Source organism: Condylura cristata, unplaced genomic scaffold (genome assembly GCF_000260355.1).
Source record: "Condylura cristata isolate star-nosed mole 26May11 unplaced genomic scaffold, ConCri1.0 scaffold00010, whole genome shotgun sequence".
Lineage (NCBI taxonomy): Eukaryota > Metazoa > Chordata > Mammalia > Eulipotyphla > Talpidae > Condylura > Condylura cristata.
In genome coordinates, this window is record NW_004567111.1 from 52,836,684 (window position 1) to 52,859,470 (window position 22,787).

Genomic DNA, 22,787 nt, shown 5'->3' on the forward strand with positions numbered 1-22,787 from the left:
CTCCAGGGCAGGCGGGAATCAAACTCATGCGGAAGCGGCTTTAGATTCTCAGTGCTGTGCTTTAACCCGCTGCGCCACCAGGGAGAGCTCCAATACGTTTTGTTTTTAACTCTGCTATATTATCTTGTGTAATTTGTGTTGGTTTGACTTTCTATTTAGTGTGCTTTTTTTTAAACTCATTGAAAATTCTTTAGCAAGATTTGTTTCCATTTTAATGTTACCTTTCTAGTTCTTTTATAATGCCCTTTTTTTAACTACCTAGTGGCACAGTTTTAAATGATATTGTTGATATTACCATACAAAATTAAAGAACTTACTCCATTTTCTTATCCTTCATCCTCCCATTTTTTAACATACAAGTGTATGTCTTTTGCCAAATTTGGAAATTTTTTTACCTTTTTGTTTTTCAAATATGTTCTGACTACCTCTCCTTCTAGGAGACACAAATGTTACAGCTTTTGTAATTATCTGAAGCTCTGTTCTTTTTACTTTTTCTTTTTCTTCTGTTAATTCAGATTGGATTGCTATTGATCTGTCTTTGAATTTCCCCTCCCCGCTTTCCATTCTACTAATGAGCCTTACCAATGAGCTTTAGGTTTGGTTACTAAAATTTTCCATTGGGTTCTGCTGTATGTCTTCTATTTCTTTTCTAAGACTTCCTTTTTTTCCCCCCTTCTCATTTTAGACATTTTCACAATTGCTCACTGGAATAATTTTGTGATACTTTAAAATCTTGATCAGATAATTCCAATATCTTTGTTACCTTACTATTGGTACATGTTGGTGGTCTTTTCCCTTTTGAGTTGAAATGTTCCTAGTTCTTGCTATGATAAGCAATTTTCCATTGGAGCCTACAAATGGGCATTTTGAGACTCTGACTTCTATTTAAATCTTACCACCTATTACTACCAGACTGGGAAGTAGACAGACTTAGCTTACACATATAGTTTCTGCAGACACCTCTAGCAGAAAGGCCTCATTTATTCCTGTGGTGGGGTTGTAAATGGGTATAGCATCCGTCCCACTTTTAAAGTGGCAGTGTTTCTGGTTTTGTAGAATATGTAACATTTGTAAATAATTCTTCCACTTTTATCCCAACATTTAGTTTTGGATCCATAATAAATTTTTTTTTCAGTCATAGTTGAGTAAAGCTCATCCTCTAGTAAAGGTGTTGGCAAATTTTTCTGTAATGAACGTAAAGTAATGCCATAGATGTTTTAGGTCCTACAGTTTCTGTCCTACTAATGTGAAATAGCTATACTAGGGTATGTTACCTCTGGGCTCTTTCTTACCTCAATTCCCTTTCTTTTTTATGAAGTCTCACACACAGGCATGGTACAGGAGCTCCAGATAAAAGCCAGAATTTAATTTTTTCATTTCTTTCTTTAATTTTTTTAAAGATTTATTCATTTATGCATACAGAACTGGGGTACAGACCGGAGGTACAGGGACGGTAAGAAGATTCACCAGAGCCAGAGTGGGGAGCAGAACAGGCAGATTAACAAAATAACACTGCTGAGGGGAGCCGCGGGAGAGACAGAAGTCTGCTGCACCATGTGGATCACCTCCCTGGCCAGGGATCAAACTCGCATGAAGTGGCCTCGGCCGACTTCACAATGCTGTGCTTCAGCCCTTTGCGCCACCAGGGAGGGCCCCATTTTCTTTCAATTTGAAACTTGTTACAAATTTCAAAGGTTTCTTATAGATACTGGTATTCTTTTACTCCTAGTAGTGTTGAACATATGGGCCATTATGAATTTATTTACTTGTTCTTATTAATCTGTATAAATGGGCAAATTTGAGTTCAGGTGGCTCCTTTTATTTTAGAGCAACAAAATGTTTTTTTAATTTGTATACCCTAATATACACCTCTGGATTTTACAAAAGACCTGTACTTAATAGTCTTTTGTGAAGACATTGGGGAAAGCTACATACAAACTCTTTGACTTTGAATGAATCAGCAAACCTGAGCTTGTTTTTTGCTTTTTGTTAGTTGCAAAATTAGATAGTTATTAGGGCATAGTTAACACACTGTGCTCTTTAACTGGGAAAATATTTTCAAGGGCTTTGAAAATAAATTTTTTCACAGATGAAGTTAAAATGTCAAGTAATTTTTAAAATTTAATGGTTTCAAAAGTAGTTATATTGCTGAACATGTGTGAAAATCACTGGCATACATAGATGATCTTTTTGGCATCTTCTATACTTGAAGCAGCATAGAGTATTATTGTCTTTCCGTATATAAAGTTGATTTTTATGGTTATTAAAATTAAATTTGTGGGTTCTCAGAATTTTTAAATTCATTTGATAGAGAAGTAGAGAACTTGGGATCAAAGTTGACTTTGACATCAGTATCTCTTTTTTTTTTTATAAAAAGTGTGTTCTGAGGTAGGCCTGATAGTTATCTACTACTTAATAAATTTGTCAGGTAAACAGAAATTTTTCTTAACCGTGCTAAAAATACATTTTTTGCTCACCACTGTTGAAGTGTGTTAGGTATTTTGAGCATTCAAATAAATAGATAAATGGTAATTTTCTTTTTCTTTTCTATGTAGATTCTTGTAGATACTGTTTGGGCTCTGTCATATCTGACAGATGGAGGCAATGAGCAGATACAGATGGTTATTGATTCAGGGGTTGTACCATTTCTTGTGCCCCTTCTGAGCCACCAAGAAGTGAAAGTTCAAGTAAGTGTTTTGGAAGTGTTCTTGTATAAAACTCTTTCTGTAATCAGTTATCAGATACAACATGGTTTTAATTCTGTCTATATGCATGTATCTTCTACTTTCCTCCTTTTTTACTGATCCTGATTTTGTTGGGTTTTGACCAAGTTTAGACTCATACAGGTTTTGTACCCTTGGATATATTCTCCAAGGACTCCTTTAAGCAGTCTGTTGTCATTTACAAAAATAAAACATATAATCATCTACAAATGCTGTCCTTCCTATGGATACTCCAAAATAGAAAGTGATTTCTCTATGTGTTTCCTCTTTATTACAAAATCCTGATCTTATTATAAAGCCTTCAAATCTGTATTTTCCTTGTCTGCCTAGAGCCACTGATTGAGTTTAAGACTTATTTTCTTTTTTCAAGATATTTTCAGCTGCCTCCTAATGTCATTTCTTCCTCTCTGTCCACTTTCTCCTCACTCTTATTTAGGGGTAGATGCTCGATAGACCTATTCATCCCACTTCAAGATGGAAATCAGTGCCCATTCCATACTTCTTTGAAATCTTTCTGTGGTGCCAATTAGTAATGGATAAAAAACAGCTGTTAAAAATGGACCTTTGCATGTTTTTAGTTTCCTTTTTTTAAATCTGTTTTCCAGTTTCATTTTTCATAAGACTATTACTTAAAATTCAGACTCACTTCTCAACTCCACATAATGCTTTTTGAAAGTGTAAAATGTGTTACTTATTCATGCCTTTCATTTTTATAGTTTCTAAAGATTATAAAAATACATAGAATCAATTTCATTATAAGCAAGTAATGTTATAGAAAACATTTTATCCCTACCATAGACAGCAGCACTCAGAGCGGTTGGCAACATAGTGACTGGTACTGATGAACAGACACAGGTTGTTCTCAATTGTGATGTCCTGTCACACTTCCCAAATCTGCTATCACATCCAAAAGAGAAGATCAATAAGGTAAGCTCATATTGCATTTCTTTCTCTTTGTATACTCATTTTAACTGCTCTATTGTTTCTTTTATTTGAGATTTTCTTCGAAACCAACTACATTTAAAGATGAAAACTATTTCAAATCACCTCACAGTTATTTTGATTCAATATTTATTTGTTTTCATTGCTGCCTTGACATTACATAATGAAAATTTTTATACTAACCAATATTTTTATTGACTAGATTGAGCAGTAATAAAAAGCAGTAAATTAGTAGTCACTAGTTGAGAATACATATAAAATCTTTATTAGATGACTTCTGTCTTTTATAAAATATAGGTCATAATTTAATCTCCTATGAAATTAGATTGTAGAAGAGTTTCATTCCTTTTTATGGTTGTATAAGTATTCCATTGAACCTGTATATTTTATTTATCCAGTTATCTTTTTAATCGAAGTGCCATTGATTTATGTAGTTATAAGTATTTTGAAAGTGTAGTATCCCCCTTCAGGTGTAGTCATCTTAGTGTAGCCCTCAACAGAGCACCTATGGTCCTTAGTCTTCCACCATATTCCATTGTACTGTCTCCCCACCCTCTTCTTACCCTCTTTCCCCTTCTTTGAATGCCTCAGTTGTGTGGTTCACTTTCAGGGGTTGATTTTAAAATCTTTGACACTTTGGTTTCTCTATATTCCACATATAAGTGATACCAACATTTGCCTTCTTCTGACATATTTTGCTTAGCTTAATTCTTTCCTGCTCCTTCCATTGTTTCTACGAATGATATGTATTTATCTTCTTTGATCAATGAGTAGTGTTCCATTGTGTGTATATTTACTATAGTTTATTCTTGATCTACTCATCTGTTTGGGGAACACTTAGGTTGTTTCTATACCTTGGCTATTGTAAATAGCATTCAATAAATATAGGAGTGCAAGCTTCCTTTTGAGGTGGTGTTTTTGTATTCTTTGGGTAATACTTAGGAATGAGATTGATTGGTTGTATGGCAGATCCATTTTTAAATCTTTTGAGCAACCTACATACTGCTTTCCATAGTGGCTCAGCTAATTTGCATTCCCACCAATTGTGTAAAGAGGGTTCCTTTTTTTTTCATACCTTCACCAGCACTTCTGTTTTTTTTTTTTTAATATGGGTCATTTCACAGGTGTGAGGTAGTATCTCACTATGGTTTTGATTTGCATTTACCTATGAGTGAATGATGCTGAACAGTTTTTTATGTGCCTGATGGCCATCTATTTATCTTCTTCTTTTTCTTTTTAAGATTTATTTTTTATTTGTGCATACAGAACTGAGGTATAAGCCAGAGATGCAGGAGCGGTGAGAGTCTTCACCAGAGACAGAGTGGAGCAGAACAGGCACATGACAAAGGACACTGCTGAGGGGAGCAGTGGGTGGGTCAGGAGAGATCTGCCACGCCATGCAGATCACCTCCAGGGCGGGATTGAACTCATGCTGAAGTGGCTTTAGCTTCTTAGTGCTGTGTTTTAACCCGTTGTGCCACCAGAGAGGGCCCCATCTGTTTATCTTCTTTGTGTTTTTGCTGTTTTGGTTGGATTATTTTGTTTTCTTTTTGTTGAGTTGAGTGAGCTCTTTGTAGACCTTTGATATCAGTCCCTGTCAGAGAAATGGTATGGAACTATCTCCCATTTAGTGGAGTATATCTTTGGTTTCATGATCATTTCTTTTGCTATGTAGAAACTTATTAGTTTCATATGGAACCAATTGTTTTATATCCCCTTCCATTTTCCTTGCTATTGGAGACAAATCCATAAAGACATCACTGAAACTTATGTGATGAAATGGTTTGCCTGTACTTTCTAATACATATTTTATAGTTTCAGGTCTTATAGCCAAGTCTTTTCTCCATTTTGAGTTAATTTTGGTGTGTGGTGTGAGATTGTGGTCTGGTTCATGCTATGCATGTAGCTGTCCAGTTTACCCAACACCATTTACTGAAGAGGCTCTCCTTTTTAAAACTATTCTTGGCTCCTTTGTCATATCATAGCTTTATAGTATACTTTGAAGTCTTATCAGGTCATTTGTTGGTGGGCACATGGTTTGTTTCTGCTTTAGGCTATTGTAAATAATACTGGAATGAGCATTGCCATACAGATGTTTGAGTCTGTACTTTTAATTCCTTTAATTAGAAAAATTAATTTGACACTATGAAGTTACCCTAAACCTGTTTGTTGTTTAGCTCCATTTTAGGTTCCTTAGATGCTTAATTCCTAGAGAAATCTTATGATTTTTACAATAAAGCATTTTACCTTTCTTAGAAGTAGTTTTAACAAAGTTTTATGAAATTCATTTTTTAATTTCTATCATCTTGTCTTTCAGAGTGAGCTAATGCACCAAAAGTGTAAGCTCCATTAGCAAAGATAACTTGTTTACTTGGTTTATTCATTGTCAACATAGTTTAAAATAGTGCTTGTTTTAAAATCCATCATCCATTTATGATAAAGGCTTTTGAAATTCTCTGGAAAGAAGGAACATACCTTAACATAATAAAGACCATATGTGACAAATCCATAGCCAATGTCCACTCAAGGGTGAAAAGTTTAAATTCTTTCCCTTCAAGTTAGGAACAAGACAAAAATGTCCATTCTTACCACTGCCTTTCAATCTAATACTGAAGTCTGGGCCAGAATAATAAGACAAGAAAAAGGCATACAAGGAATCCAAATAGGGAATGAAGAAGTAAAACTATCCCTGTTTGCAGATGATATGATAATATACATAGAAAAACCCAAAACACCACAGAAAAACTTATAAAATAGTCAGCCAGTTTAGTAAAGTAGCAGGATACAAAATCAACACACAAAAAATAGTAGCCTTCCTATATACAAACAGTCTGAAGAAGAAGAAATCAAGAAAGCCATCCCTTTTATAATTAAAACAAAAAGATCAAATACTTGGTTATATACCTAACAAAAGAGGTGAAGGACATATACAAAGAAAATTATAGGGCCCTCCCTGGTGGCACAGTGGGTTAAAGCACAGCACTATGAAGCTATACAAAGCCACTACAACATGAGTTCAATCCCTGGCCAGGGAGATGATCCACATGGCATGGCAGACCTCTTCTGTCCTGCCCGCTGCTCCCCTCAGCATTGTATTGTCAATACATCTGCCTCTTCTGCTCCCCATTCTGTCTCTGGTGAATCTTCTCACCCCCCCCCCCAAACCTCTGGCTGGTACCCCAGCTCTTGTGTAAGTAAATAAATCTTTAGGAAAAAAAAAGAAAATTAGAAAACATTGTTAGAAGAAGATAGAAAGAAATGGAAAGACATTCCTTGCTCATGGATTGGAAGAATTAATATCATTTAAATAGCCATCCTACCAAAAGCAATCTATAGATTGAATGCTATTCCAATAAACATTTCAGTAACATTCTTCAAAGAAATAGAACAAATATTGATGAAATTTATATGGAGCCAGAAAAAATAGCCAACGCTGTCCTGAATAAGGAGGAAAGGAATGGAGGTATCACACCCTCAGACTTCAAAGCCATAATAATCAAAACTGCATGGTATTGGAACAAGAAAAGACACACAGATCAATGGAATCAAATAGAAAACTCAGAAATAAAGTCACATATATGTGAACAGCTAATCTTTGACAAAGGAGCAAAAAATATACAGTGGAACAAAGACAGTTTAACAAATGGTGCTGGGAAGGGTGGGCTGCTATGTGCAAAAAAAAAAATGAGCTGTACACAAAAATTATATACCATACACAAAAACCAACTCAAAACAGATTAAAGAATTAGACATAGGACCTGAAATAATAAGATATATAGAAGAAAAGATTGGCAAAACACTACATGACATACACCTCAGTAACATCTTTAAAAGATACATCATCCAAAGCAAAGATAGTGAAGGGAAGGATAAACTGCTGGGACTACATCAAACTAAAAAGCTTCTGTTCAACAAAAGAGACATTAGTCAAAACAAAGAGACACCTTACTGATTAGGAGAATATTTTTGCACACAATACCAATGGTAAAGGACTGACCACAAAGATCTACAAAGAGTTGACAACTCAACAAAAACAAAGTGAACAATCCCATCAAAAAATGGGCAGAAGAGCTAAAAGACAGTTCTCCAAAGAGGAAATGCAAACAGCCAGTGAAAAATATTTAACATCATTCATTATCAGGGAAAAGTAAATCAAAAACACAATGAAATACCATCTCACTCCTGTGAGAGTGGCACATATTAAAATAACTAGCAACAACAAATGTTAGTGAGGATGTGGAGAAAAAGGGACTCTTCTGCAGTGCTGGTAGGAATGCAAACTGGTCCAACCACTATGTAATGTCGTGTGGAGGTTTCTCAAACTGCTAAAAATGGAGCTTCCATATGATCCAGCAATTCTACTCCTAGGTATCTACCCAGAGGACACAAAAACATTAATTCAGAAGGACACCTGCACCCCTATGTTTATTGCAACACTATTTACAGTAGGTAAGATATGGAATCAATCCAAATACCAAAAAAAATGATGACTGGATCAAGAAGATGTGGTATATATACACAATGATCTGAATATTACTCGGCAGTCAAAAATGCTCAACATGCCATTTGCAGCAATAGGAATGGCGCTGGAAGGGATCATAAGAGGGGGTATAGGGGTTGGGGGTAGGGAGGAGACAATTGTAATAAAATAAAAACTAAAAACAACAAACAACTATAAACCTGAGACATTTTGTGGGGGTAGAGAGAGGAATAGGATCAAAACAGGGATGGGAAGAGCACAAGGGACTATGTTGATGGCACACAGGTGAACTGGTGGTGGGAATCCCATGGGGGTTACAACCGAGATGAAAAAACACATATTGTACAAAAATGGACAGTGGTAAAAATATATTTTAAAAAATAATAGTGCTTGTTTGTAGTAAGCATATATCTTATAACATGGATAAATGTTAGGTTGATGAGGCCTAATTTTATGGTTAGAAAATTTATCCTTGAGGCTTGTTTAAATGGGAGAGTCGGGCTCTCCCTGGTGGCACAACAGGTTAGGACACAGCACTATAAGTTAGCCACAGCCGCTTCAGTGCAAGTTCAATCCCACACCCCAGAGGTGATCCGCATGGCACAGCAGACCTTTCCTGTCTCACTGCTTCCCTCTGCGGTGTACTTTGTCAGTCTGTTCCCCATTCTAGCTCTGGTGAACCCTTTCACCCTGTGCCTCTTTCCTATACCTCAATTCTGTATGCATAAATAAATAAAACTTTAAAAAATAAATGGAAGCGTCAGAAGATCAGGACAGGGTGGGAAGAGCACAGGGGACTATGGTGATGGTATACAGATGAATTGGTGGTGGAATTTTCCTGGGGAAATCATATATTGTACAAAAATGAAGGATGACGTAGACAATATATACATATTAAAAATGAGAGTGTCTGTATAACTATGTAACTGTTAGATGCAGCCTCCATAATGCAGCTCATATTTTGTTATTGTATGTATAAGTAACATCAAAACAAAAGTGAATTAAAGATAAAAATGTTCAAATAAGGGTGCCCTGTATTTTGTTTAATTATAGGAAGCAGTGTGGTTCCTTTCCAACATAACTGCAGGCAACCAGCAACAAGTTCAAGCTGTGATAGATGCTGGACTAATCCCTATGATTATTCATCAGCTTGCTAAGGTCAGTCATATTATGAGTTTATTATGTTTGTTCATAACCAAAGCTTTTTTGAATAAAGAACTTATTTTATGATTGCCTTTTTAACCTTCAGGGTGACTTTGGAACACAAAAAGAAGCTGCTTGGGCAATTAGCAACTTAACGATAAGTGGCAGAAAAGATCAAGTGAGTTTGGAAAAACTAACTTGTGATTGTTAATATTAGAAAATATACCACTCCTTTATGTTTAGGAGTTGATTGTTTGTAAACCCTGTAGTCATTGAGAAGGAAAGATAATTATATAAATAAAAATATTTCTTCTCTTTTATTGTCCAGGTTGAGTACCTTGTACAACAGAATGTAATACCACCATTCTGTAATTTACTCTCAGTAAAAGATTCTCAAGTTGTTCAGGTGGTTCTAGATGGTCTGAAAAACATTCTCATCATGGCTGGTGATGAAGCAAGCACAATAGCTGAAATAATCGAAGAATGTGGAGGTAAGATTGGATTTATTGAAGAATATTGAACACCAAAACTCTGAAACAATTTCTTTAGATGCTAATTAGAAAGAAAACTATTTAGATACATTATTGTTAAATTGCCAAAGTGTGTTCTTTACTATATAAGCATTTTAAGAAGATTTTCCAAAAATAATAGACTAGAAAACTAGTTATACTTCATAACTTTCTGAGAGATTCACATTGCTTTATTTAGAAAACAAATACTCCTGTGAAGGCACAGAGCACCAGAGCAAATATAAAGCTCTGAGAAATCATATAGTTAGAGAAACTTAATTATTTAATCCAGCACAGTTCTTGACAGTGAAACATTCTTCATCTAGATATTTTGATTATTATGATTATTATTTAAAAATAACTAGTGTAATCTGGATATTTTATTACAATTGTCAGAACTATATGCTAAAGTCATTACCACAGAAGTTACTGTAGTAATGACATATGAAATATATATTTTAAAATTTACTTTTAAAGGTACCTATTCACTATTTTAAGTTACACAAACCATAAATTAATTTATCTTAATAGAATGTCTTATTTTGTACACTTTGTTGACTGATATGTATGATTACTATTTTTTAAGAGAATGTTGTAACATCATAGAATATTCAAACTGGAAGTATTCTCTTAGTAACAAGAAATTATCCTAGAGATGTTAAGGTGTCTTGTCCATGATCATAGAAGTAGTTCTAGTAGAAATTAAAATCCACATCTGCTATTCACTGCACGTTCTGGTTTTAGGACATTTTAAGGTAATTTGAAATTATCATTGTAGACAAATTCAGAACAAATTAACCCAGAAAGTTTGAGCTATGGAATTGTTATTCAACTTTTTATCAGTACAGTTGGTTCTGTCTATGACAGTAATACTTATAATTAGGGTACATATTTTCTTAGTATTTTATAAAACAAATTCATTTTCTTTAATGCCTGTTTTCCCATTTTCAGGTTTATATATTACTAAGTAAAGAAAAAATGCAACTATTTCAAAATAACTTAGCTAAAAATAATAGAAACATAAAAATATATTTCAAAGAAAAATATTATGAATTTATACTGACAAATCTGATTTGTGGAGTAAAATGTTTTGGGAATATAAATGAGGAAGGGACCCTATAGTTACTGTTCTGAAAAATTATTCCCAGGTTCATTCCAGCCATGGGATGTAAGCGCTGTATTCTTTTTTCTTTTCTTTCTTTCTTTTTTTTAAAGAAATTACTTGAAATTTTAAGGCTTATCTTCTGCCTAGACCAATTTATCTTGAAAATTCTGAAACTTATTTTTGTTATATAAAAATAATTACATTTGGAAAACAAAGAGAAAGAAAAATTACTAGTCAGCCGTTTGAGTATATTTTTAAAGCAGTCTGGGGAGAGTTGGTTCTAGTTTTGTCACTAACTTGCCATGCAACCTGAAATAAATCCCTTTACATCTCTGTGCCACAGCTTCCTCATCTGTCAAATGGAGTGTTTAGGTGTTTTTTAAACTGCCTGCTTCAGGGACCAGGGTACCTCAAGGGCTTCTAAAGAGGAAGAAATTAGTGGGATGCTGGTCCTCCAACCAGAGCAGCTCAGGTTTTTATCTGTTTTTTAGACAAACTATCATCTTTGGGGGGTGGTGGGAGGATGTTCTGAGTTCCTTAGGATTTTCTATGGTTGAATTGAGTAGTTTTTAATAAGAGATGCTTAATTATTTTGATTATTTTATTTCTGTTAGGCTTGGAGAAAATTGAAGTTTTACAGCAACATGAAAATGAAGACATATATAAATTAGCTTTTGAAATCATAGATCAGTATTTCTCTGGTGATGATGTAAGTACAATTTGTTTGCATGTATTTTAAAATCTATAAATGCAAATTTAGTAAGAATTTTTCTTTTGTCATTAATATGATCTAAGTTTATACTGCATTTCCGTTAGATACTCTTGAAGTGGTATTTTCCCAGCTATTTTTAAAAATCTAAATTAAGAAAATTTAGTTGTTTTTCATCAGCCATTTTTTTTTTAAATACTGTGAAATTTCACTATAGGTAAGTCGTAATAATAATTTTTATTGCATTTGTGATCTAAATGGGAAGAAACAGTAATTTTAGAAATGAAGTATGTTCAGGGAGCCTCCCTGGTGGCACAAGGGGTTAAGTCTCACTCAGCACTGTGAAGCTATTGCCAGCCACTGTAGCATGAGCTCAATCCCTGGTCAGGGATCTGACCCACATGGTACAGCAGACATCTCCTGACTCACCCACTGCTCCCCTCGGCAGTGTATTTCAGTAGAACTGTCTGTTCAGTCCCCCACTCTGTCTCTGGTGAAACATCTCATCCCCCTGCACTTCTGGTGTATACTCTAGTTCTTGTATGCATTAATAAATAAATCTTTTTTTAAAAAAGCAATAAATGATGTATATTCAGGTAGGTAAAATCTACAGCAATAGGAACTTAAAAAGGATAATTTTTAGATGTGTTTTGACTGTAAATTCTTGAATTTCTTATTATTGTTGATATATTTAAATAATTTAGGTGATTAAAACATTCTTAGAAAATTCTTTTCTAAGAAATAAATCATTTCTGCTTATAATGGATAGGATCTTAACATAATAAGGAATTTTTTTTCTTTTTTTCATAGATTGATGAAGATCCTAGCCTCATTCCTGAAGCAACACAAGGAGGTACTTACAATTTTGACCCAACAGCCAATCTTCAAACAAAAGAATTTAATTTTTAAGTTCAGTTGAGTGCAGCATCTTTCCCACTTTCAATACGAAGCACCACCAGATGGCTACCAAATGACAAGAACAACAACAAAAGGCTCCAAAACACACATGCCTCTTCGTTTTGATGCTTTTAAAGCAAGCCATGTCTCAGTCACTTTGCAGTTGCCAAAAGTCACTATCACATGGACTGTAAATGCATATGCATGATTTCCTAAACTGTTTTAGAATTCTCCTTACCAATCTCAACTACCCTACCTTTCCCTGTTCCCTGGTGCCACACGCTGACAACTGCAGTCTCCAGTTTAGAATATTCCATAGTGGTGGCATGCCAGCTGCCCACTTTGATATTCCTTTGGAAAATGGTGCGCTGTGGATCAAGACATTTTGGTATGATGCATATACACGTTGGAAGACTTTAAAGAGGTGCAGTCTGACCTGAGCCTCCATCATTATCCTCCACAAACATATTTTCATATTCTTATGTGGAAGAATAGATTTTAAAGTACAAACCAAATGATTTTCATTGGTGGAACTGACACACAAAAAAGAAACTTGGTTATTGATTAAACAGATAAGTTTTAAAAACTGTACTTCATCTACCAGTAATTGATGTGTTTATTATCTGCCTCAGAAGCCAGGGTTGGAGGAAGAACTTTAGCTATGGATGGTAATGCTTTTGCCATTATACCTAATTCTTTGAGAACAGCAAGCCCTATTTGACCACTCACTTCAGCCTGTGTGTTCCTGCTGTTTTGAAGTAATCAAATGCTGTGCATGGTATTTTACCTGAGCTGCAACCTGTTACGGACTTGAACTTCTGTTTAAGTTGAAAGCAAGAGTCCCTGACTATAAGAGGAATAAAAAGCGAAGGTCTAAATAGTAACCATTGGTGATGTTAGAAAAAATCTTGCTTTCAGCTTTCAGGAGTTGTTATTTTTCATTTTAAATTGATAATTGGATATGGTTGATTTATATTGGGTTTAAACTGTGGAGCTTTCATGTTTACTGTAATTTAGTCTTAAAATATTTTTTACTTAGTAACCAGTGCTTTTGATAATGTGGTTGGCAACAAACCAGCAACTATTTAGAAGTGTCATAAAACTTCATTCTTTAAGTATTGGGAAAGTTAATTCAGATCCTACTCTAAAAGTATAGTCACATATTAAAAGATTCAGACAAGGATCTGTGTAGAGGAATAATCTGCAGTTATTTAACATAAACCTGATTTGCAGTGATCTTTAGGTAATGCTGCAAATCTGGTATTACTATGTAAAGTCCTTGCTTTTTGGTAAATTGTCTCACCCAGTTATTAATGAAAGAATATGGATTTGAAATTTTTTAAACTGAATAACTTATGCTATCACAAAAAACGGTTTTGTTGCTATTGTTTACTGGGTATATATAATTCCCTAATACATTGATGTGAAGGGATAGAAAATCTAAACTACTTTAGTTATTCTATGGGGGTTGTATTTACTTTGAGGAAGATGAGACAGATGCCATCAGCTGGGGTGTTTTCACTGATAAACAACACATAGCAGGTGTGCATTCATTACAAATATATGTATCTGCCAAGGTGGAGCCACTTTAAAGAGTGAGTTTTGTCTTGTATCTAAAGTAGATACAAGCGTATGTTTAAACTGCAAGATTTTTACTTGCTAGAGAATCTGTTTTAATATAGTGGTTTGGCCTCTGATTATTTATAGGTTTTATAAATTTTAGAACCAATTTCTCTTTAAGGTGGCTCAGATTTTTCAACTCTTGTGCACATAAAATTGAGTTGAAGTTCATTGTGCCTTTTTTTCTTTATCCAATTTTTGAGTTAAAGCTTCATATGGTAACTGCATCCTGTTCAGACACTGTAAATTTTTGAAACTGTGTGGTGTTCACTAAAAGTAGGAATAACAAAGTCAAAGCTATTAAGGTCACAAACTTCAGTGAAACCCTTAAAGTCCAAATCTTCTTGATATTGTGAATTGTACCCCTTCTGGTTTAGTTTCTTCTGGACTCTCCATATTTACTGACAGTTACCTTTTAAGTTTTGCACACATTGAGATTAAATTGGGCCTCTAATGTGCAGATTCCTATATTCTCTTGTGTTTTAAGTGCGAACTAACATAAGTAAACATTAGTATCAAGTAATGCAGACTTACGTATGCACTTGCTTGATCCGATTTGTTGTGACCTTATCTGTTTGGAATTGGAATTGCACCATTTCGTAGATAAAGGAAGCTAAGTATATTGCTGCACTTTTATGTTTTCAAACAGTGTTGAAAAAATTGCATTGTTTTTATTTTTTTTAAACTCAGTTAAAAAAAGACTAAAACATTCTTTCAAAAGAGGCATCTAAATGTGTTCCTAATTTTGTATATGGGCTTAGGTTTTGTAACCAATAAAAAAAAGCTGCTATCAAATATGATAAAATATTGAAGAACTTATTTCTAAAAGTAACTTAATTTCCTGGTTTTATTTTCTTTATAATTAATTTAAATTTAGAATTATTTTTTGCATATCATCTACAGTAGAGGTAGATCATGCATTACTCTGCTACCATATTTCAGTATCTTCCTGCTTAACAAACCAGGATTAGCAATAACAGTACTAAATTTGAAACTATTTTGTGATAATTAACTACCAAATATGCTGTAACAAAGTACTACAAATCAAATGACTGAAAATAATAGAAATTTTTGCTGTACAGTTTGGGCAACCAGACGTGAAATCAAGATGGCAACTGGGATATGCTTCTTATGTTGGTTCTAGGTGATAATCTTTGTCTCTTCATGCCTTCTGGCGATTGCTGGAAATCCTTGGTATTCCTTAGCTTTTAACTTTATCACCCCAATCTCTGACTTCATCATCACATAACATTCTTTGTTTACCAAGTTTATATACTTAGGCAAAGGCCACTTGAGACAATAATATGATATGGCCCTCAAAAAAAAAAAAAACCCACAAATTTTAGTTAAGGCCTAGCTAACCCTTGAAAACAAATAATAGTATAAGAGTAATTTGAAATAAACCTAAAAGTTTTGACCTGCTGGACAGATGTGGTGGCTCTATAACATCTTAATTAAAGGAACAAAAGAGTAGCTGAACTTTTTGAGTATATAACTATTTTTACTTTTGTATACTTCTAATTCAAATATATTTTTTTCAAATATATTTTAAAGAAATTGGTGTATAAGTTAATAAATGTGACAGAAATTTCACTCAAATTATAGAGCCTGGTTCATGCCTTTTGGTTGTGCAAACAGTCCCAGGCTTTCCTCAGATGCATTAAGACAGAGATTGGAGACATTCTCACTTTTAGGAGAAATCAGAACAAGACCTCACCGCACATGTTATATTACTACTCTGTGGGAATTTCAGGTAATGCTAAGCCCCATCTACTGTAAAAGAAATGGGAATATAGATTATATACCCTCTTAAATTTATTCTTTGATTAAAAAAGGAATGTGTAATAGCCCTGAGGCTTAATCCCTCACACAAGGTATGTGAACTAATCAAATGCATTAATTAAATGCTCACAATCTTAACAGTCCCTCTGCAGCAGTGTTTTTCAGATATTTTTAGTTGAAGATATTTAAATTCTCTAGAGTTGGATCAGTAAAGGTAATCAGAAAATAACAACAAACTTTGAGAACTACTGATGTGAAGTGCTGAAAGAGACTCCCTCAGGACATTAACAAGTTTATCAAAAATGATTAAAAGCAGAGGAAATAATACTGAGTCATACTAAGTATGCGTATCTACATGCAGGGAATTTCTTTTTACTATCTCTCTAACTATCAAAGTGCCATCCATCTTGAGTAATTATCTTTTTCCAAACTGGGGTACCCTAAGAAAAAATGGGTCTGTTCCAAGTAACATTGTGATGCCTCAAAAATAGGACATCAGTTTTACTTGATGGTAAGTAAACAGGTTTATAACCATAACCATATAAGCCTGGGACAATCTACTAGGCCTTTAAAAAGTTTGCCTAACTTTTTAAAGATAAAATCAGAATTTTGAGGCAGGCCATTTTATGAAAACATTTATGCAGGAGTGGGATTTGGAAGAGTTTGAGAAGCAAATGAGATGTTCACTCCAATGATGCCTATTCCACTTTGCTAAATAGCTTTACAATTGTTACCATGTCTTCTCTTAGTGTTGAGCAAAAGTCGTATCTTTTAAATGGCAATCATTATAAGTTAACTTCATTCAGAATAGATTGTTTTGTCATTTGCAGACTGTTGAAGGAGATGGATCTGTTTTTATCAGCTCCCTTCCGCGATCTGAACACCACATGCATTTCAGCCATCCTGCTTATAAAGTAGTTACTGGACTAGGTTGCTGTCAGCTTCATATATTTCAGAGACCTCAGGAATAGTGTGTGGTGTGACTAGTTTCTAATACATTAGACTGGAAACATTCTGTTATCTGGACACAATTCTATTAATGTGGAGATTATTTCATATATTCCAGATTCATTTAGATACGTGGTTTAGTTAACAACCTTGGCTCCCTTTGTTATTAGCTCTGCGACTTAGTAAAGCATTTATAGACTTTTCAAACAAATAAAAGAATTTATAAATTTCGTTATTGGTTTCAGCCTAGTTTTCCTCATAAGTTCTAATTTTATTAACTATATCCTTTTCATGTCTTCAATCTTTGTAAGAATTTTTTACTACACTCTTACAAACATTAAATTCCTTTGAGCACCTGACTACATGCCAGGTAGTATGCTATGTGCAGGATACTTTAAAAAAACAACAACATAGGAATAGGACTAAAAGTAAAAGATACTAGAAAAAGGTATACAATGATCCATAATAGAGGAATTGGCTGAGTTAGGAAGGTGATAGATAATGGAATTGTAGTGCCAGCCACTGATCTGAGCAACTCAACAACCCTGTGGAGATTTTATTATCAGAAGTTTTCTCAAAATTACTCATCTTTTGTTGTTGTTGTTTTTAAAAGATTTATTTATTCATACAGAACTGGGGTACAGGCCAGAGATGCGGAGGGTGAGAGAATTCACCAGGGACAGAGTGGGGAGCAGAAGAGGCAGATCAACGAAGTACACTGCTGAAGGGAGCAGCGGGTGGGCCAGGAGAGGTCTGCCACATCATGTGGTCTCCGGCGGAAGTGGCTTAAGCTTCTTTTGCAGTTCATTAACCTACTGCGCCACCAGGGAGGGCCTGTTGTTTGTTTTTTAAGATTTATTTAAGCATATAGAACTGGAGTACAGGCCAGAGGTGTGGGGCAGGGGGCTGTGGTGAGAGGATTCACTGGAGACAGAGTGGGGAGCAGAGCAGGCAGATTGACAAAAGGCCACTGCTGAGGGGAGCAGTGGGTGAGACAGGAGAGGTCTGCACCATGTGGGTCACCTCCCTGGCTGGGAATCAAACGTGTTGAAGCAGCTGCGGCTAGCCTCAAGCCTCATAGTGCTGCACTTTAACCTGGTGTGCCACCAGGGAGGACCCCTAAAATTATACATCTGATAGTAATGAAAAAGGAGTTAATGGGAAAACTTTCTAGCAGAAAAAACAGTTATGTACAGTGTGTAGGAAGCACTTGGGAGTTCAGTGGAATGAAAGCAAGTATAGTTCTCACTTTCTTCTCTTGAAAATTGGGACTCCAAGTGCAACAATATAACAAAAGTATCTCTTCTAATGTTCATTTGTTCAAGATCAATTTTTAAAAACATTGGGGGGAACTGCTTGACATATTGAATGGAAATTATCTTATTCAAGATCATGCTTTATAACTACAGCAAAAAATAATGATTTTTAGGGAAGAGGAGGGCTAGGGGCTAGACCCAAAGGCCAGATTATATAAAGGTTTTTATTTTCTAAGGGCAAAAGGAAGTAAGCAAGCAGGATGGTAGAATTGTATTAGAAACAATCACTAGTTGGTAAGGAAAGGACTTTGAATACTTTGGGTTTAATGGTGTGTAGAGCACAAGTTAATAAGTTCTAGGCATTTAGGAGATAGGGAATAGCTTTGGTCCATAGGTCAATGTGAGAAACTTGGCAGCTAAAATAGAAAGGAATTGGCTGTCTTAGATCTGAAATTTGGGGAGTCTCAAGAATGATTTCCAGGTTCTAGATTGTAATAACTGATGAGTGGCAGTAACAAGCTAGGGAATACTGGAAGAAGTCAAATGGAGTAAAGGGTGCTAAGATCAGTTTGGGTTGAGTTGAAACATCTAAACAGACAAGTAGGACAATCGAAAACACTAGTCTGGAACCCAGTATCCAGTACCTGTTTTTGGTGGTGGGTGAGGATAAGATTATCTGGGTCCTGTATTTAGAGTGAGAACAGTATAAGACAATATTGTGGAGTTCAGCATTTAATGGGCATGTAGTAGAAGATGAACTTGCAAAGAACACAAGATGTGGGAGGTAAGGAAGAAAACCATGTGTGTGCTCAAAAAATGAAGGAAAGTAGATTTCAGCATAGAATGATGCTGCTAAGAAGTCAAAGTGAGAACAAGAACTGTCCTTAAGTTACTGATGCGGAGGTCACTGGTCACCTTAATGAGAGTTTTATCATTTTGGTAATTGTAGAAAGTAGAGTGGGAAGAACTAAGTATCAGGAACAGAATACAATCGAATCAGTTTTTTGGTAGGATTTTATTTTGTTGTGAGGAAAGAAGGGAAATCATTTGCTAAAAGGAAATTTGTACCAGTTGGTGGGGGCAATTTAGTTAAGACATTGAATGTGTAAGAGAAAAGCAATCATCTGATTTTGTACCTTACAGGAGAGAATCCAGAGCACAGACAGGGTTAGTCATACTTCTGTATGTGTAACAATGTATGTGTAAGTAAATAATTTCGTGCTGGTAGCTGCTATAGAAAAAAATTATAGGGGTAATGAAGAGGAGAGAAATTTTCTGAACTTGTATTTAGTTTTAGTGTTAACATTTGTTAGTTGTGGTGAAGTACACTTAACAAATTTAGCATCTTAATTGTTTTTTAAGGGCAGAGTCAAGTATATATTCACACATTATGCAACAATTCTCCACAGTTTTTTCATCTTGTAAAATTGAAACTTTATCCCCATTTTTAAAAAGCCCCATCCTTATTTTTTTTAATTATTAAAAAGTTTATTTTTACATCATTTTGCACATTTTTTTTTCATCTCAATTGTAATCCCCACGGGTTTCCCATCACCAAATCACCCCTGCCACCACCATAGTCCCGTGCATTTTCCCTCCCCCCCCCCCCCCCCGTTTTTGATCCCATTCCCCACTCCACCCCCACAGAATGTCTCTGGTCTATGGTTGTTGATTATTTTTGTTATTTTCTCGCCTGGTGCCCCATCCTTATTTTTATCCCCTCAACTATTTGTACCCACCATTCTATTTTTAGTGTCAAGGAACTGAACTACTTCAACTCACATAAGTAGGGTCATAAAGTTTTTTTCTTCTTGTGTGGCTGGCTCATTTCACACAGCCTAATGTCCTCAAGGTTTATCAATGTAGCATGTGACAGGACTTCTTTTTATGACTGAGTAGTATTCCATTGCATTTTTTTTTTAAGATTTATTCATACAGAACTGGGGTACAGGCCAGAGATGCGGAGGGTGAGAGGATTCACCAGGAGCAGAGTGGGGAACAGAACAGGCAGATGGACGAAGTACACTGCTGAGGGGAGCAGTGGGCAGGTCAGGAGAGGTCTGCCTTGCCATGTGGATCTCCTCTGGGGCAGGCAGGGATCGAACTCATGTGGAATTGGCTTAAGCTTCTTAGTACAGTGCTTTAACCCGCTGCGCCACCAGGGAGGGCCTCCATTGCATATTTTTAAGCAATTTTTTTTTTAGTGTAAGTCCCCTTCTGGTACATCAGGATAAGTATACACTGAAAAAATAATTCACATTTTATCCTAATCTCAAGCTTGTCTGGGCAGTCTGTATTTTATATGGTGACCCAAAATTGAAAACCTTGGGTCAGTTAGGATTAAAATTTTTTAAACTCTTAACTCCCTGCTCCAGCACTAAGTCTGTAAGTAACAGTAGCCTGTGAAATGGAGAGAGAATGTTAAAAGCAAACAGTAAGATGTAAACAGTGAAGATTAATGTGTTGATAGAGTGGGGCTTTGCTAGAAAGCTAGTTTCCTAATGACTCAAAGAACATTGAAAACCATTAGGGACACCTAGCCATGAGTCTGACTTTGGCCCTTTCACTTGTTTGCAGACAAATTGATCTCTCTGAGGACCTCTTCTTAGATTTGTAAAATGAGGGGGAAACATTGACCAGGTAGGGTTGTTTGAAGTTAGCTATGACAGTGTAGAAGAAGCATTTAGCTTTCAAAACTATTCATTGATCCTCTTGCCTTTGTTTTTTGTTGCTTTTCTGGTCTTTCAGGAAACGGTCAGAGTAAGTCACTGGTGTCTGAAAATGCCCTTTGCCTGGTACCGTTAGGCCAATCCTAGCAGAGGTAGGAGGCCAGAAGGGCATCCTGACCTTGTGGCCTGCTGATAGCATCCAGGAGGAGGCAGATGTCACAACCACGGGACTCGTCTGCACGCACAACTGTTTTTGCAGATTGAGGGTCGCCTGGGCCTTGACTTCCTCATCTGTACATTCCACCTGGGCCGTTCTGACTACGACCCTTCCTTCCTCTCCTACCCTTTGGTATAAATTTTCATCCTACATTCCCTTGGGCGTGGTCCCTCTTCCCTTGGTGTCCCTACGGGAAACTGACCCCAATAAACTTCTCTAGGACTGCTCGTGTGGGCTCCTTTCAGCAACACCTTACTGTGAACTCCTTGTCTGTAAACTCCTCTCCCGTTCATTGGCAAAGTTCCACCATCTGGACTTCACTTTGTTAAAAATCAGTATGCATCAAAAGATGTGCCCCATCACAGTTGTGTGGGCTGGATCTGAGAACAAGTTTGGTTGGTCCCGGCAGTTAAAGAGTGTTCCTGAGCACCCACCAGCCTGATAGAAGCAGTCCCTGGCACCCACCGACTAAAGGGGCGGAGCGAAACCTGAGTCATCCGGCCCCGTGGGTCTTCCATTCCGGTCGCTACCTTACCAATCGAGTCTGGGCGGGCTGTGCCGGGAGCCGGAAGCATGGTGGTCGGGTTCGAGCTGGGGTCCGCGGCGGGCGGCTCTCTGCTGCTGTGCGCGGCGCAGCTGGCCGCTGGCTGCGCGCTGGGCCTGCGCCTGGGCCGCGGGCGGGGTGCGGTGGACCGCGGGGTGCTCGCTTGGCTCTGCTACGACGCCCTCGTGCACTTCGTGCTGGTAAGTGCTCCCGCGGCCCGCGGGCTCACCCGTCCCTCTTTCCAGGGCAATATTGGAAAGCGCCGAAACCTGTGTCCTGCGCCTTCCCCTGCAATGGCAGATCTGCGGAGTACGCGTGGTACCTGGAGCTGCACCCCTGAGTTTCCATGTCTGTAAAAAGCACGGCCTAATGGGGCCAGTTCCTCTGCCGGATTGAGAAACAAGACCCCCGAAAATGGTTGCTTCTGTAACTTAATTTGTTATTTTGACTGCACACTGCTCAAAGGACCTGGCTTACTAGGTTGGTAACCAGCGCAATATTTGAGGGAGTTTTTGAAAACTACCGAGGGAGCAGGGATGAGGAGGTGAGGGCTGAGGGAGCAGTGAAGAACTCACTTCGGAAACTTGAGGGCCTGTGCAAAAGAAAACCCTCATGCCTTCAGAACAGTCAACATTAATTGGGTGAAACTGTTTAAATTCTTTTTTTATTTTTTGTTTTTGTCTTTTAAAGACTTATTTGTATTCATGACCACAAGAACTGGGGTACAGGCCAGAGAGGTGCGGGGGAGGGGTTGAAAGGATTCACTAGAGACAGAGAGAGGAGTGGAACAGGCAGATCCACTGACACACCACTGAAGGGAGCAGCAGCAGGTGAGATCTGCCCTGCCCTGTGGGTTAGCACCCGGCCTGCCGCTGTGGCTAGTAGTGGTGCACTTTAACTGACCCGTTGCCCACCAGGGAGGGCCTGAAATTCCCTCTTTACTTCCAGGAAGAGGCAGTAGATAGTTCCTGCAGCCTTTTATTTACAGAACTGATACAAGGTTATGGAAAGATCAAGAGCAGTAGATTACTTAGAAGAATTTCTGTAACGTATTTTAGACATACAAAAAAGACATTAAAAAACTAAAACAGGCCCTCCCTGGTGGCGCAGCGGGTTAAAGACAACACTAAGAAGCTTAAGCCACCTCCGCATGAGTTTGATCCAGCCTGCTCCGGAGGAGATACACATGTCGAGGCAGGCCTCTCCTGGCCAGCCCGCTGCTCCCCTCAGCAGTGTACCTCCT

The 22,787-nt window shown here is 36.8% G+C and overlaps 2 protein-coding genes across 2 annotated transcripts in view; both read left to right on the top strand.

Moving 5' to 3' along the window:
• KPNA3 (karyopherin alpha 3 (importin alpha 4)) overlaps window positions 1-14,928 on the top strand; it is a 32,152-nt gene extending 17,224 nt beyond the window's left edge. The window contains exons 10-16 of the mRNA XM_004680244.2: window positions 2,556-2,687; window positions 3,522-3,650; window positions 9,199-9,303; window positions 9,395-9,466; window positions 9,617-9,779; window positions 11,517-11,611; window positions 12,422-14,928. Coding sequence (XP_004680301.1) covers window positions 2,556-2,687; window positions 3,522-3,650; window positions 9,199-9,303; window positions 9,395-9,466; window positions 9,617-9,779; window positions 11,517-11,611; window positions 12,422-12,520 — 795 coding nt within the window. The 3' untranslated portion in view covers window positions 12,521-14,928. The remainder of the gene's footprint in view (window positions 1-2,555; window positions 2,688-3,521; window positions 3,651-9,198; window positions 9,304-9,394; window positions 9,467-9,616; window positions 9,780-11,516; window positions 11,612-12,421) is intronic.
• Window positions 14,929-21,524: 6,596 nt separating this feature from the next.
• Window positions 21,525-22,787, top strand: part of EBPL (emopamil binding protein-like) — a 31,194-nt gene continuing 29,931 nt past the window's right edge. Inside the window, exon 1 of the mRNA XM_004680245.2 lies at window positions 21,525-21,744. Coding sequence (XP_004680302.1) covers window positions 21,574-21,744 — 171 coding nt within the window. The 5' untranslated portion in view covers window positions 21,525-21,573. The remainder of the gene's footprint in view (window positions 21,745-22,787) is intronic.